General features: G+C 45.2%; 1 protein-coding gene across 9 annotated transcripts in view; it reads left to right on the top strand.

The window, feature by feature from the left end:
* Positions 1-16133, top strand: part of TRIM2 (tripartite motif containing 2) — a 158598-nt gene that overhangs the window by 72599 nt on the left and 69866 nt on the right. For 2 of the 9 annotated variants that reach the window (XM_044224844.1, XM_044224845.1), the window contains exon 2: positions 3585-3703. The exons of the other annotated variants lie outside the window; for them this stretch is intronic. In XM_044224844.1, the coding sequence (XP_044080779.1) occupies positions 3585-3703 (119 nt within the window). The remainder of the gene's footprint in view (positions 1-3584; positions 3704-16133) is intronic. 9 annotated transcript variants of the gene reach the window in all.

Here is a 16133-nt window from a genome sequence, read left to right as displayed (position 1 = left end):
TCTCCCAGGTGCCCCCTCCCCAGAGACCCAGGGCTCAGCTTTCTGGATTTAACAAATAATCTCTGCTGTAATACTTACATGTTTTTACCACACGTGCTGTATTTGGTGTCTGCAACTTAAGAATGACCACTTGATTCACCTGAATCATCGGCCAGTGTATTAAAGTTCATGGGACAAATACGAAAGATGAAGTAAAAGAGAAAGTTACTGGAATCCCTTAAAAATAAAAACATTTAAATTTAAAAACAACAACAAGAAGAAGTCTAAATTCATATGGCTGGTTTTGAAGGGAAGGTTTGGGGGGTTTAGGATGCGAATACTAACCAAACATTTGGAGTCTGTATACTACTAAATCTCATCCTCATTGGAAATTGGAATAACGGTTTGGCTCTTCCCTGTTTCAATATGCCCATGGGATGAGCCATATTGGAATAATTCTAAATTGAGAGAGATTGACTTGCTTTTTGTATTGCAGGCAGATAGAGCAATTCTTGGTTATCTTTCAGTCTTAAAACCAGTAGAATACAATTACCAAAGCAAAAAACAAAACAAAGCAAAACAACCCATTAAACTCTTGAATTAGGCATAATATATTATCTTGTGGATTTAATGCACCAGAGTTGATGATGACAGGGCCTGTCGGTTATTTCTGCCAAAATCCTGGGATCCTGCATGCCTTAAGTAGATTGAGGGCACTGTACGCTATCTGTCTTTTATTTAAGAAGATAACCCTGCTGATGAACCAGGATGTACTTTGCAGCTTTCTCCATCTCTCTGCTCACTCTGTATTATGAAAGTTATTGGTCCCTGTGAACCAGCTCACTTGGCTCATGTGCATGATTTCATCAGCATGGCAGCTAATTAGCTGAGCTAAATTGGCACTGAGACGATGATAATGATTTAATCTCATGTTTGAGCACATCTTTACCTTTTAACAATCACTTTCACATAAATTATTCCATCCTACCTTTACAATGGCTCTGGAGGAAACCAAGACTCTAAGAAGTCCAGTGACTTTTCCAGGAAAGGAAGAGTTGGGACTCACACCTACAGTGTTTTTTCCATAGTGTAGTGGTTATCACATTCACCTGACACCTACAGTGTTGATCTCACTGGACCAAAATGCGCAGTAGAACTTGATTGGATGACATATGATAAAATAATACAAAAATTGTGAGAATCTCTAGATGAAAGGGTGTTTTCTCAAGGAAGTAAATCTAGGAAGGTATCTGGAAAAGTGGTTTCCAGTAGAAAATAATCACTTAAAAGTTAATCCCAGATCTGAGAATACCACACAAAAAAGCCAGGAGGGAGCTATGTAAACAAGACATAATCAAGAGTCAACTTATATGATACAGATGAGAAGTCCAGTGGTGACTCAGAGAAGAGAGAGGAAAACATAGGCCAAGAAAGCTGTGATAGTATAATTGAGGAAGAGGGGTGAAAGTTTGAGCTTAAAGAATGTCAAGATTTAGATGGAAGAGAGAGGTGGGTAGGGCATGATAGGTTGGGAACATCCCAAGCAAGGGTAGAGAGCTATAGCCCAGGTGGAGAGTAGCAGGGAGACACCTTTGACTGGAGGAGGACTGACCAGTAGGTCTAGCTAGGAAAGTGTTGGAGAACTGAGGTTGAAGAAAGAGGACAGAGCCACACCAAAGAGGATCTGTTGTGCCAGACAGAGAAATGTGAACTAGTACTTGGGTGCTGTAGTGTGTGGGCATGGTTGGTTCCTTCTGAGGGCCATGAGGGAAAATCTGTTGTGCCTCTCTCCTGACTTCTGGTGGCCTTAGGCATTCCTCGGCTTGGAGGGGGCGTTCTCGTGTCTTCACACTGTCTTCCTTGGATGTCGCTGTGTCCGTGCCCCTCTTTTATAAGGACATCAGTCATACCTCATTAGGACCTACCCAAGTGACCTCATTTTAACTTGATTACCTTTGTGAAGACCTGTTTCCAAATAAGACCACATTCTCAGATACTGGGGGCTTCAACATATCTTTTTCAGGGGGACAAATTCAGCCCGTAACAGGAGCCTTTAAAGAGTACTGAGTTGCAGAGTAAGAGAAAAAAGGTTTCATAAAGATGCACTATTGACGGAATGTGGAACACGCTGTGGGGAAGGAAGGGAGCCATGGGCTGGGAGTGGTTGGAGAAAAAGTGGGTAAAATCAGCAGACATTTTAAAGGAAGAGTTTAAAAGATTTAAGTAGTTGCAATGCTAATACATTATAAGTCGAGAACAGGACAGTTTACACAGCACTCTACCTCCTTTGGTCTTGATACAAAAGGCTGAGTGGAGTCTCTGGGGTTTCAGGTCTGGGGGAAGGACCTTAGGGGAGGTCATTAGCATCGTTAAGGGCAGCTGGCAAAGGGAGCATGTGAGGTGGAGACAGAGCTGAGTGCAGATGTCCACAGCAGTCACTGGTGATCTGAACCATGTGTCTCTTCTCAGAGTTGTTGATCTGGGGAGTCAAGTGTGTTCAAGTGGTCCCTAGGCCTTGGGAGTGGGGCGATCTCTGCAGGATACAATTTAGAGAAAGCGGTGGGCTTGGTATTTGGGCACATTCCCAGAGTTAGAGGATTACTAGTGAGTCAAAGCAGCATTTAAAGAGGCAGAGGGGGCATGCCTGGGTGGCTCAGTTGGTAAACAGCTGCCTTTGGCTGAGGTCATGATCCCAGCATCCTGAGATCGAGTCCCACATCGGGCTCCTTGCTCCGTGGGGAGCCTGCTTCTCCCTCTGCCTCTGCCTGCCACTCTGCCTCCTGTACTAACAAATAAATAAATAAAATCTTTTAAAATAATAATAAAGAGGCAGAGGAGAAACCGGCAAGTTCTCTACCTCCAAAGCTGAATCAGAGAAAGACGGTTTCGTGCGGAAGTTTCAGTGCCGGGAGCCACAGGAAGGTGGGAAGAGAACAGGAACCAGCTGTGGGGAAGACTTGGGGGTTTATCGACATTGGGCATTGTAAGGAGAAAGAGTCAGGGAGAGGAAGGGAGGGAGAGGACGGCCTTCACGGGGTGGCAGGATCGAGGAAAGGGTCAGGAGGCTTTCATTTTGCAGTCGTGTTTCTGAGATAGAGTTTGCAGAGAGTAAGTAACATCCCCCCCTCCTGGTGTTTAATTCTGGGAGCTTCGACACTGCCCGTGGCTGGGGAACCAGCGCCGCTCTCAAGACGGAGAACAGTACGTCACCCCCATCATGACTTCGTGCCGAGGGGCTTTTCTAGAGGGTACTCATGTGTGTTTGAAACCAGAGGGGAGGGGAGCCCTGCCGAAGGAGAAAGTGATGGTGCTAAAGAGGGAAGAAAGGCTTAACCAGGGGAGTGAGGCCCTGGAGGTGGCCAGGAGGTAGATGGGTCACTCAGAAGGCATTAAGTCTAGTGAAAAGGAACATTTCCCCCCTTCCTCTGAAGTGGAAGGAAAGACACATGTGTACGTTCAGGATCTGTGATACATTTGTGTGTGGGGGGGGTGAATTCCTTGAGTCCTGCCAACAAAGCTGCTTCCTGCTGAGCGAGATGGTAAATGTCATATTCCATAACTTCCGCCGTGGCGGTATTATTTCCTATTGCAATTACTGTCCACAGGAATTACATCAAAGCGGAGGGCAGAACCACGGCTGCTTTTCTCTGGGCTGTGTGCCCAAATCCTGCCGCCGTGTGGCACTGGAGCGATTGTAGGACCAACATTTCAACATTCCCCAGAGGTAAGGGCATCTGCATCTTTTCCTGTTCCTCACAGTGGAAAACCCTGGCAGCAGAAATGGCTTCAGTCCCCATAAATGCGTGTGACAGCCGTAAATGACTCAGTGCTAAAGAGTGAGCTTCCACAGACGTGTCCTCCAGGTGTGATTTGGTGGAAGAGATTTGCTTCTCATTTTGTTCTGCTTTTAACTTAAAAATCACCCTGAAGTCAGTTTCCCACCCAACATCTGTGATGTCACCTCGGCTGTCCCACTGCCATCACCGGAGCCAGGGGTGGGAGTCTCCCAACTGTGGGTTTTTCAAGAGTGCTAGGGAATCAAACCATGGGCTGTAACCAGCCTACTTCAAAAGTGAGACAGAGTAAGAAACAGCAGAAGACTCAGTGTGATTACATGCAACTTAGGTTTCAGGGAAGAATATATATTTGTACTGAATGGCAACACAAGAGATGTCTTTACGTGGATCACAGGCACAAACATTTGGCAAGTTAAGGTGTAGAAGTATATGGATCCTCCAAGAATAGTGTGGCTCTAGGCAGGTTACTGAACGTCCTTGTGGCTTAGTTAAGTCCATAGTCTGTAAAATGGGGATAACAACTGTATCTAATATGGTTGCTGAAAGGATTAAAGAGAAAATGCATGAAAAGCATTATGAGGGGCTCCTAGGTGGCTCAGTTGGCTAAGCGCCTGCCTTTGGCTCGGGTCATGATCCCAGGGTCCTGAGATCGAGCTCCCCATTGGGCTCCCTGCTCAATGAGGAGTCTACTTGTTCCTCTCCTTCTGTACCTGCCCCCTGCTCATGCTGTTTCTCATTCTCTGTCACTTTCTCTCAAATAAATAAATAAAATATTTTTAAAAAAAGCTTTATGAGCTGCACCTGGTTAGTGGTCAGTGCTAATTATTTTCCTGCCCAAATTTCCAATTCAAATCTTTGTTTCCTACCTAGACCTTTCTTCTGAGCCTGGAACTGTGAACCTAGCAGCCTGTTTGACATCTGCATGTGGTGGTCCCACAGTCATTTCCATCTCTATATCCAAACTTGAACTTAACTCGACTTCACCTTCTCTCCCCTGTCCTCACCACCCCATTCCCTGTCCTGCCTCAAAGCATGCAGACTCCTCTGCTGCTCCTCCTGAATTCACTTTTCTGTGTGTGTGTGGCAGGGGCGGGGGGGGGGTGCCATTCATCCCCAACCTAGGTTGCCTGAGCATCATCTTCCTAATGCTTCTCATCAGAGAAGCCTGGGTCACCATCATCGCTCACTAGACTTCTATAATTCTGCCCCCAGTCTTGACCCATTCACCACACCTCAACTGGAGTGTGTCCGTCCCTTCTAATCTGTCATGTTTCTAAGTCTTCAGGGGCTCTCATAGCTTTCAGGTCAAAGTTCATACCTTCAGCCTACAAAGCAAGACCCATCCTAGCCTGGCCTCTGCTGGCCCCTCCCCCCTCATCTCCTGCCCCCAGCCTTGTATTTCACATGCTCGTGATCCCCAACAGCCTGTGGTCAGTCTTCCCCCTGCTGACACGCATACCTTCAGACTTTCTCTGCCTGGAATGCTTGTTCCACCTTTCCTTGTATGGCTAACTCTTACTTGGCCTTCACGGCTCAAGACTGATGTTCAAGTCAGAGACACTTAGGTCTGAATCCCCCCAATCAATAGTTAATAGCCATGTGATTCTGAGAAATGAATTTCTGAAGCAGCTGAAGTCAGTGGGTAGATCTGTAAAATGCGAATCACAATGCCTGGCTCAGAGAGTTGTGAGACTTAAATGAACGATCATGTGTAGAGATCAGTGTTGGACATATGCTTAATAAGTACTTAATAAATAAATGGTTGACTATTATTTTCTTTATAGTAATTATTTTTAATTAAAAAAAAAGTCTCGGCTCACTTCCTTCTGGCCCAGAGCTTCTGATAGACCTGAATGTGTCAGGTTGTTCAAGAGCTGAGTTGTCTTTCCCGATTGACTCCCCTTCCCTCTCTTCTTCCCTTGACCAACCCTTGCCTGTCTCTCAAGATTTAACCCAAGGCTTACCTCCTTGGGGATTCTTCACAACCCCCTGGGCTCTCAGGGTTGTCTTACCTCCATCAGAGTTCTTAGCTGCCTGAACGGTGATATACTCTTCCCCCCCAGATTCCAAGCCTCCTGAGGGCTCCATGCCTGGTTCCTCCCTTCCTCAGTGCACGCATGTGCCTGCCCTATAGTACTTGATAAGTAAATTTTTCTTTGATGAATGAATGAGCAAACTCTTGTAATTACTTCCTTACTGGTGCCCTGCTTTCTCTCTTTGAAGAAACTCATCCTGTTCCTTGTGACCAAATTTGTTCTCTTAAGTTAGAGTTCTGTCACTCACCTGTACTTCTCAAATTTTGCTCTGTCAGTGCACTCTACTAACATTGGCAGTTAGGGCCCTCTACAAGATGGCTTCTATCCAGTGTTCCAGCCTTTTCTTTTATTTTCCCCATATCTTGTATCTTATACAAAACTCGGCTGTTTTCACTCCCTTTGTGCCTATCCGTGTTGGCTCGTTCTTTGTGGAAACACTGATGTCTTAATGGCCTACTGTTCACCTGCTCATCTTCACCTGTCACAGTCCCACAACCTTGGAAACCCCCTCAAATGCTACCACACAACAATTCCAGAACCTTTTTTGATCCTTTTTCTCTCTTTTTGAAAGATTTAATTTTTCAGTAATCTCTACACCCAACATGGGTCTCAAACTCATAACCCCAAGATCAAGAGTCACTTGTTCCACCAACCGAGCCAGCCAGCCCTTGATCCATTTTTGAAACAAATGTACGTTTCCTCAATCTTCCTTTGCACCCTATACAATCTGCCATGGAATTCTATCCTAAAGAAAGATCGGCCTTTATCTACCAACTTATTTACATACTTGTTTTTGACGGCAAGTTCTTTGACTCTGAGGATTGTGTCTTAAATATCTTTGTAAGCCTAATGACATCTAAAATACTACGTTACTTATTGCTTTCCATAAGTGAGGAAATGAGCAGACCTGGAAATCAGTTAAATTTGGTTCTCCTTTTTGCTCGCCGATTTAACTTTCAGGGACTAAGGTAGGAGGAATTAGGGTTTAACTCTTGCTTTTTGACTTAAAAAAAAAAGATTTTATTAACTTATTTGACAGAGAGAGACACAGCAAGGGAAGTGGGAGAGGGAGAAGCAGATTCCCCACTGAGCAGGGAGCCTGACATGGCGTCTCCTTCTCTCTCTGCCCCTCTCCCCTCAAATAAATAAATCTTAAAAAAAAAAAAAAAAAATATATATATATATATATATATATATATATATGTATATACACCAGAAGCATCCAAATAGTGGAATTGTTTTTGAAGGATTTTTCATCCAATTTTTAAAAATCATGCCAGTGTAATAATGGCAGAGCATTTACTCTAAGAAACAGTATGAGTGGTAATGCTTGGTCTATAGCTGCAAGTGACTGGAAGCAACGGCAGGATCCATTGGATAATACAGTAAACCAGTCTCAGACGACTGCACCACCAACGTCATGGGAGGCTCACTGTTAATGCTGAGTTGGGTTGTTCTTGGTCACTTACACATTTTGGTAGGTCTAAGCTATGCTAAGACATTGAGTTTCTATTACATATAGAACATGTCACTTGCTAAAGCACAATTTTCAATCACTGTACTGGTTTGTTTGTCTTTTTAAAAAGATTTTGTTTATTTATTTGAGAGAGAGAGATAGTAAGAGAGAGCATAAGCAGGGAGGAAAGGGAGAAGCAGGCTCCCAGCTGAGCAGGATCCCAGGACTCTGAGATCGTGACCTGAGCTGAAGGCAAACGCCTAACTGACTAAGCTACCCAGGCACCCCCAGCTGTGCTGTTTTAGAGTTAAGACAACTAAGCTCCAGGGACACCTGCAGTTTTTAAGCGTCTGCCTTCAGCTCAGGTCATGGTCCCAGGGTCCTGGGATTGAGCCCCGCACTGAGCTCCCTGCTCAGTGGGAAACCTGCTTCTCCCTCTCCCACTCCCCCTGCTTGTGTTCCCTCTCTCGCTGTCTCTCTCTGTCAAATAAATAAACAAAATATTTAAAATAAATAAATAAATAAAAGACAACTAAGCTCCAGAAACGGTTATCAATCCAAAATAGATTTTTTAATAAATACTCTTCTCTTGTTTCTAATAAGGCTCTTCTTCAATCTCTGTTTTATTCAAACCAGTAACTCCTATCTTGCAAAATTGTCTTGAAAACAAAATGGGCTATTGAGCGCGGAACCTGCTTTATAGTAGGTACTGAATAAGTGTGAGTTCCTTTCCTCTTCATATACCTTGAACCAGAATGTGTATAGGGAAAAAGTAATATTCATAGACTAAATGGCTGATATTTACTGAGCACTTACTTGTATGGAGGCCCCGCTATTTCCAGAGATAAAAAGTCAGGTAAGGTATAGGCCAAGAGCTCATTCTCTCATAGGAGAGGCAGACATTTAAACTAGTAATTACTGCGGAGAGTGGTAAGTACAATAGAAGTCTGTATGAGCATTGATGAGAACTCAAAGGAGGGGTAAATACCTTGCCCGAGTTAAGGGATTATCAGGAGAGTTTTTAAAATAGTGGTGAGGTATCCGTTGAATCTCTCTCTAGCAAGAGGAGAAAGGTTTGGCTTCCAGGCAGAGGGATAACATGCATAAAGGCACAAGGGGAAGGAGAGTAACTCAGGACTCTCTGGAGGCCTAGAATGAGTGCATTTCAGGTTCTTTAAGGAAGACTTGTTGAGGGACAAACCTGGGTCCAGCAAGTGTAGCAGTTCCAGCTGCAACTGGATGTGCTGGAGCTGCTGGGCTTAAGTGCCCCGTGTCCCATGGGACATCCCGTGTCCCATGGTTTGGTCGTGCAGTCTCAGTGTATCCAGGGACCGAAAGTGGTTTGGATGCTCTCGTCATAGCATGAGGCCCAGGAGATGGGCCCACAGAGGCAGAAAAGGGCCAGATCCTCTTGCACAAAACCTTAAAGGCTTTTTGTAACAGACTGAATGTTTGATCCCCCTCCCGAATTCCTGTGTTGAAACCCTAAGCCCAATGTGATGATATTCAGGGATGAGGCTTTGGGGGAGAAAATTAGGGTTTGATGAACCCATGAAGGGTGGGGTTTTCTGATGGGTTTAGTGCTCAGGCTCTAGTTAGACAATAACTTTGGCTTTGAGAGAATGGTTTTGGAGATTTTATCATAAAGATAGGTCTCTTTTTCTTTTTGCTTTTCTGTTATTCTCTTTCTGTTCCTTTCTGATGAAGGGAAAAAAGTTATCTCCTTATTTGTAATTATCAAAGAATGCAATTGCTGTAAAACCTCTTTGAATTCCCTTGAGTGCAAAACCACTTTGGGCCAACTGCGCATTCCCATTATTGTTGCATGAAAGTGGAAGGAAGGGATGTCATAAAAAGTGGCCTGCACCTCATCTTTTCTCTTTACCTTCCTCTCTTCTCTTCAAAAAACGTGCCTCTTATCAGGGAATATCTCCCTTGTCCATCTTGGGCTTAACGGGAAGCAAAATTTTAGAGCAACATAAAATGTCTCTGCACAGCAGCATCTGAACTTCCCACAGTGGTAGGGAGAATCACTAAAAGCTGAATATCATGGCCCTAATTCCTTATTTGGCTTCTGTGCAAAAGATTATTACCGCCCAACTGCACATTAGGATTGCTAGACTACTTTGGAAAATGTTTTCCTTTAATCCTACTGCAAATACTTCAGGCCAAACAATAAAAACAGCGGGATCCCATATCTTACTTGATAGTGTTTTCTTTCCAGTATGTTTTTAGACTACCCATTTGAAGGAAGAGGTTTTACATTATAGTTTGAACTACTCCTTCAAAACTATACATTTGTATAAGCAGTAAGTCTGTTTCTTTTACGTAAAAAAAAAAAAAAATCAAATGTTGAAAATCTTTCGCTGTAGAATATCAAACTCTCAGGCAGGGTATGTGATCCCAATAATCTTGCTTACCTGGCGGCCTAGATAAAGAGGTAAACCAAGGCAAGCTCAAACGGCCAGAAATTGAGTTAATTTGGGAATAGCCAAAGAATTGCAGTTCGGGAAACACAGGCTGTAGCGAGCTACAGGCCATCTGTTGAGGGTCTGGGGTGGGCTGTATTTCTGGGCAAGGCATCAAAGGCAGGGAGGTCCAGCCAGAGCCCAAGCAGTAGGTTCATTGGCATGAGGATGGGGAGAGACTCTTGGCGGATGCGTGTTGGTCAGGAGATGAGACTTGGTTCTCGGCAAGGCAGGCCTTAACCAGAAATCAGTTCCTCAGTTCTTCAGTTCTGTTCTTCTGAGGGCATGTGGGTGAGATTCTCCATTTCATACCCTCCAGTTCCATTTTATTTTAATTTTTAAAGATTTTATTTATTTGACAGAGAGAGATCACAAGCAGGCCGAGAGGTAGGCAGAGAGTGGGGGGAAACAGACTCCCTGCTGAGCAGAGAGCCGGATGAAGGGCTCGATCCCAGGACCCCGAGATCATGACCTGAGCCGAAGGCAGAGGCTTTAATCCACTGAGACACCGAGGTGCCCCCTCTGGTTCCATTTTAGGCTGAAATCTTCTCTCACACCATTTTCCTAGTAGAGTCCCTCTACATGTATAACTCACAGGTAACCTTTCACTGAGGTTCAGTCATAACTAGTGTGGAAGGTGTGTCGCCCAAGGACCTGGCCAGCGAGAGTGTGTTCTCCAGAGGAGCGTTGATTGCAACGCCCGGGGTCGTGCCCGGGCAAGTTTGACACTCAGTCATTCTTCAGCACACATTCTCGGAAGGCACATGCACAGGAACTGCACCAGCCCTGGGCTGTGACCCTGTCCGGTGGAGTTTGCAGGTTGGTGGGAAGCAGCTCTAACTGAGCAAGTCAATAGATCCATCATTACAAGCTGTGACAATTGTCATGAAGTAGTCAAATACCGTGGAGTGCTAAGTAACCAAGGGGGGCACTTAGGATGGGAGGGGCAGGGAAGGCCTCAGAGAGGAGGCAGCCTTTGGGCAGCGAGTTGAGGGCACAGGGGCAGCCTCCCAGCAGGACCTCCAGGCTGGGGTGAGAGGAGGAGGTGGGGTGGAGCACAAGGCACCCCTGAAAGCTGGTGCCTTTCTCATGAAGTCTCAGCGATTTTGCCGTTTACCAACAGGAGGCAGCCTCCCTTTCTGGGTGTAAGATCTCAGGATTTTGCACTTAAGCTAATGGGTCGACCCATTCTTGAAAAGCCAGAAATAGTGGAGAGAGAATGCTGGGGGGAGGAGCAGGATCCAGACGCCACAGGAAGTCTGGATAAAGGTCCCAGAATGCTGTTAGGAAAGCCCATCAGAACAAATAGAAGACCAGAAATAAGACCCTTGTTTTTATCACAAATAAGTTTCTGGGCAAGTCTAAATGAAGGCTGGGTTCTTCCACTTCCATTTCTGGGGACAAACAAACATGTGTTAATATCTTTTTAAAAATAGAATGGAAATTTTTCCGAGGCCCAGCAGGGCACAGGAAAGAGAAAGGCCCGAAGGCACTGGCCATCTGATGCCAACAAGGCAGGTCTTTGAGTCACTCCTTGTGCTTTCCTTGCTGTACCCGACTCTCAAATTGGACCAGACTGAGGGGTTTCACACACAGTCTGTACAACTGGTTAATGACTTCTGGTCCTCTGTGTCTATTTTGGGGTTGGATTTGTATTGTCAAGGTCATTCTGAAGATCTGCAGTTTCTCAACTGGGCAAAGTTGGTAAATAGTCTTGGTCTATTATGTCTTATACCTTTTTTTTTTCTTTTCTTTTTATTCCCTGGAGTCTGCCTTCTCTGTGACTCCCCCCTCTAACAGGATGTCGTGGTTTATTTTTTCTCTGCCCTTTGCCATGTGGACGGCCAGAGTCTTAACCTTTGAGTCCTCTCGGGCTTTGTGATGGGTTCCTGTTTCTCTGCTATCTTGGGAACTCCTGCCATTTGACTGTGGCGCTTGCGTGTCCATCCCCTTGAAACCATTAACTCTTAAAGCAGACTAGCTGGGCTGTGAGGGCTCTTTGTTATTCAATTCAGTTTTCTATTTTCATCTAGTGAGACCTGTGCTTGTGTTTCTAATAGTTTCTGTTGAACCATCCCACAGAACTAATGTAGTGGGGGTGCCTGGGTGGCTCAGTGGGTTAAAGCCTCTGCCTCCAGCTTAGGCCCGCATGGGGTTCTCTGCTCAGTAGGGAGCCTCCTTCCCTTCCTGTCTCTCTGCCTGCCTCTCTGCCTACTTGTGATCTCTGTCTGTTAAATAAATAAATAAAATCTTAAAAAGAAAAAAGAAAAAGAACTAATGTAGTCATGGTGAACCTCACACAGCCTGCAAAGATCGCCAGGTCCCCAGGCCTGCCTGGGAGGAGAGACACACGCTCAGAGTCTGTGTCAGCCTTTGCCACCTGCTAGTTTTATGGTGCTGGGGGGAGTCATGTCACCTCCCCAGACTTGTTTCTTTGTCTCCAAGATGGTGATCAGACAGGATAGGACCACAGAGGTCCAGGTCTTCTGAAGAGATGCACGGTGCGGGGTGGAGGTGGGGAAGACGGCAAAGTGAGAGGTGATCGTGTTGGTAGGGCCGCCAGGCCCAGGCCCAATTCTTTGGAATTCTTGGAATGAGACTGTATCATCTCTTTTGTTCTTTGCAACTTTAAATACCTCAGATTGTATGAAAGGATGACAATCCTGTGCCTTGCTGCTTCCAGTTGCTGCTGGAGAGGCTCTGCCTGAGCAAGAAGGGAGGTGACTTGGGAGCCAGTCAGGGAAGCTGGGGTAGTGAACTGAGTCTCCCATGGGCTTAGAAAATGATGGAGTTTGTGCTCCTGAATCCGGTTGTTGGTCTGAGACGAAAGAGCCATATGACAGCTGGTGGCTCATATTCCTTTGGAGAGGACAAATGTCATGCCACGTGGTTGGGTCAAGATGAAAGACAGTACCAGGTTCTTCGAATTTAGGCTTGTGTTTCTTGATGGGTAGGGAAGGAACATTGGGTGCTGTTGCGTATATCCTGGCCGAGGTCCTTTGACAGATCACAGCTCCTCACTTTTTCCTTTCTCAAAAAGTCCTGCTTTCTTTCCACATCAGATAGCACTTAAAACAAAGAGGCGATTCTGTAGGGAGCCAGCAGATGATCTCTATGACTCGAGCTGTATATATACACCTGTGGCTGGGCTGTGTTCTTTCCAGAAGGAGAATTCCCACCGAGTTAGAGGGCATTATAAGGACATCTGATTTTGTGGACTGCTCAACATTCCAATGAGGTTGGATTAGCAGGTTCGTTATCTGGCAATGAAAGCAAGACATGGATAGTTTTTTTTAAGATGTACAAGAGTAGAATTGATTCTTTTTTTTTTTTTTTAATTTTATTTATTTATTTGACAGAGAGATCACAAGTAGACAGAGAGGCAGGCAGAGAGAGAGAGAGGGAAGCAGGCTCCCCGCTGAGCAGAGAGCCCAACGTGGGACTCGATCCCATGACCCTGAGATCATGACCCGAGCCGAAGGCAGCGGCCTAACCCACTGAGCCACCAATTGATTCTTGGAGTAGTTTTATAAGATAGCTGTTGCACTTCCTTTAAGTCAAGGGAAGTAAGTTTAATTATTAATTGCAATGTGTCTGGAATACGGCCTTTTAATAGCATTAGAGAAAGGATTTCTAGCCTGTGAGGAATTTGATATGAACTAGAGAGTAAAAATCTTCCTGATTTGCCATGGGAAGTAAACCAAAATGTCCCTATTTCCGTTCATAGATAGTTAGAATGTAGGAGTAGAGACGAGGAGAGAAGGAATTAGGAATTAATTCCTAATTAATCCAGGAATTATATGGCATTATTTGCCATGGAAGTGACTGTCTTCCAACCCAGTCACTTGCTTTCTGATTTCCACAGTGGTGGGACTTGGCCTCTTTTCTGGTAGTTTCTTCCTGCCCTCCTAAAATTTCCCCGGTCTTTGCCCACTATACCTGTGTCTTCTCTTATCCTCCAAGTATAAAACTTAGGGGATCTTCCATGATGTTTTTTACACCTGAATTTCTCGGTGCACAGCACTGAGAAGTGAGGTAGACAGTCCTTACACCTGTGGGGAAGAGCTCGCCTCTGTCCATGGAACATAAGGGGGTGGTGCATCTGAGGAAATGATCATCTTTTCCATTTCCTGTGCACAAATAAATCACAGATATTTTGGTATTGGTTACCTAATTGCCTTTGTTTATGCACAAATAAATTACAGTTATTATTTTTCTTTTATGAGATTTTTGCTGTCCTTGGGTTATTTTGTAAGCTTGTCGAAGTTTGTCAGGCTGTGTCTTAATATTCAGACTCTGGATTAGGGTATTATGGACCCAGTCCCTTGAAGCAAAATCCATAAAAAGCAGTGCCAGCCACTTCATTAGGTTTGATCAGGGTGGTCAGACTATGACTTGTGTCTCAAATATGCCCCACTGACTGGTTTTTTTTTCTTTTTTAAAAAATTTTTTTAAGTTTGTTTTTTTTTTTTACAGAGATAACAAGTCAGCAGAGAGGCAGGCAGAGAGAGAGGAAGGGAAGCAGGCTCCCTGCTGAGCAGAGAGCCTGATGCAGGGCTGGATTTATTTTATTGATTTATTTTATTGGGCAGAAGAAAATAATTAATGGAGAGTAGTGTATTAACTAGCCTATTCATTCATCTAAAAATTAATTAATTAATTAATGCTTATTGAACCCCTACATGAGCCAGGTTCTAGAAATACAAAAGTAAATCATTAGGCATTTCTTCTTTTTTTTTTTTTTAAGATTTTTATTTATTTATTTGACAGAGAGAGATCACAAGTAGGCAGAGAGGCAGGCAGAGAGAGAGGAAGGGAAGCAGGCTCCCTGCTGAGCAGAGAGCCCCATGCGGGACTCGATCCCAGGACCCTGAGATCATGACCTGAGCCGAAGGCAGCGGCTTAACCCACTGAACCAACCAGGTGCCCTCATTAGGCATTTCTAAAAGAACTCAGAAATCTCCTGGTGGCAATACTCCTAGGACTGCTACTATAGTAAGCTGTGTATTGACTGCTTACTATATATCAGGCACTATGGTAGGTCCTCTCCATAGATGAAACCATTTATTTCTTACAATGACACTGCGAAGTAGGTTATTGTTCCCACTATATGGATGAGGAAATTGAGGCCCAGTGAGGTTAATTTACTTATTCAGAGTAAGTGAATAAGTGGCAGAGCCAGGATTCAAACCCACCTGGTCACTGGGGCCCATAGTCAACACCACACCACACAGCTTCGGATTACAGCACCTGAGACTGCTGTGTGTTAAGCACAGTGCTAAGACCCTTGGATACTATACTATTTAACCATCAGGACAACCTCACAAGATAATATTTTACAAACGAGCTTACAGAGGCAATGAGCAACCTACAGATAGAGCAGATACAGATGTGTCTCCAGAGTCTGTGCCTGAATTACGGTATGATGGTAGTTTGATTCTAATCCTACTCTCGCCTGATTCCACCATACAGCCTTTGACCAGTGATGTCAAGTTCCTATATCCTCATATTACCTTTCTTCGCCGAGGTGCCCAGACTCCTACTTTAGTATCCGGGTTAAAGCACTGAGCTCTAGAAGTCTTCCTCTTAAATGCTGGCATGCAGGCGTGTTGACGGGAGAAAGTCCCATGTGAACTCTGTCCACCAAGGTCATGTTAGCGCAGGAGGGCTGGAGGCAGGATAGCCGCTGTCCCAGGAAGTGAGAAAGGGCCACAGTTGGGACACCCACATGCAGGGGGTGGCCAGGCCAGGGCGATCCCCCAGCTCACAGCTTTTATTGCTGTGACATCCCTGGGTTGACTCCCTTCTCTCCCCGGGCTTTCTTATTGCCAGCACTTGAACCAGTTAGAGTGGTCCTCTTCCCCGGTGAGAAATAAGGTTACAAAAGAAAACCTGCAGGGCGCCTGTGTGGCTCAGTCCTTGGGTGTCTGCCTTTGGCTCAGGTCATGATCCCAGGGTTCTGGGGATGGAGCTCCTATCCGGCACCCGGCTGGACAGGAAGACTTCCTCTCCCTCTCCCGTTCCCGGGCTTGTGTTCCCTCTCTCGCTGTCCCTGTGTCAAATAAATAAATAAATAAAATCTTTAAAAAAAAAAAAAAAAAGGAGAGGGGGAAGGAAACCTACAGAGAAATTGGGAAAAGAGAGATTCATAATGCAAGCACAGCTTTGGACTCCAGAGTGAGGAAGGCCAGACCCAAGTTCTTCGGCAGGGCGGGGTTCGGCGCCCTGGGGGAGGAGCCTGTTACCCTGGAAACCACAGCAGGCGGCGCCCCGCCCTGCGTTGAATGCTCTCGGGGCTCTGCCGAGCCTGGGAAGCCCCGCTGGCCGGGTGAGACTGTCCCGTGTCTGTGACTATTACCTTGGAATAGGGTGCTACCCATGGCACCATCCAGTCGAC

Source organism: Neovison vison, chromosome 11, assembly GCF_020171115.1.
Source record: "Neovison vison isolate M4711 chromosome 11, ASM_NN_V1, whole genome shotgun sequence".
Lineage (NCBI taxonomy): Eukaryota > Metazoa > Chordata > Mammalia > Carnivora > Mustelidae > Neogale > Neogale vison.
Note: the sequence above shows the minus strand (reverse complement) of the source record. Positions and strands in the feature narration are given on the sequence as shown.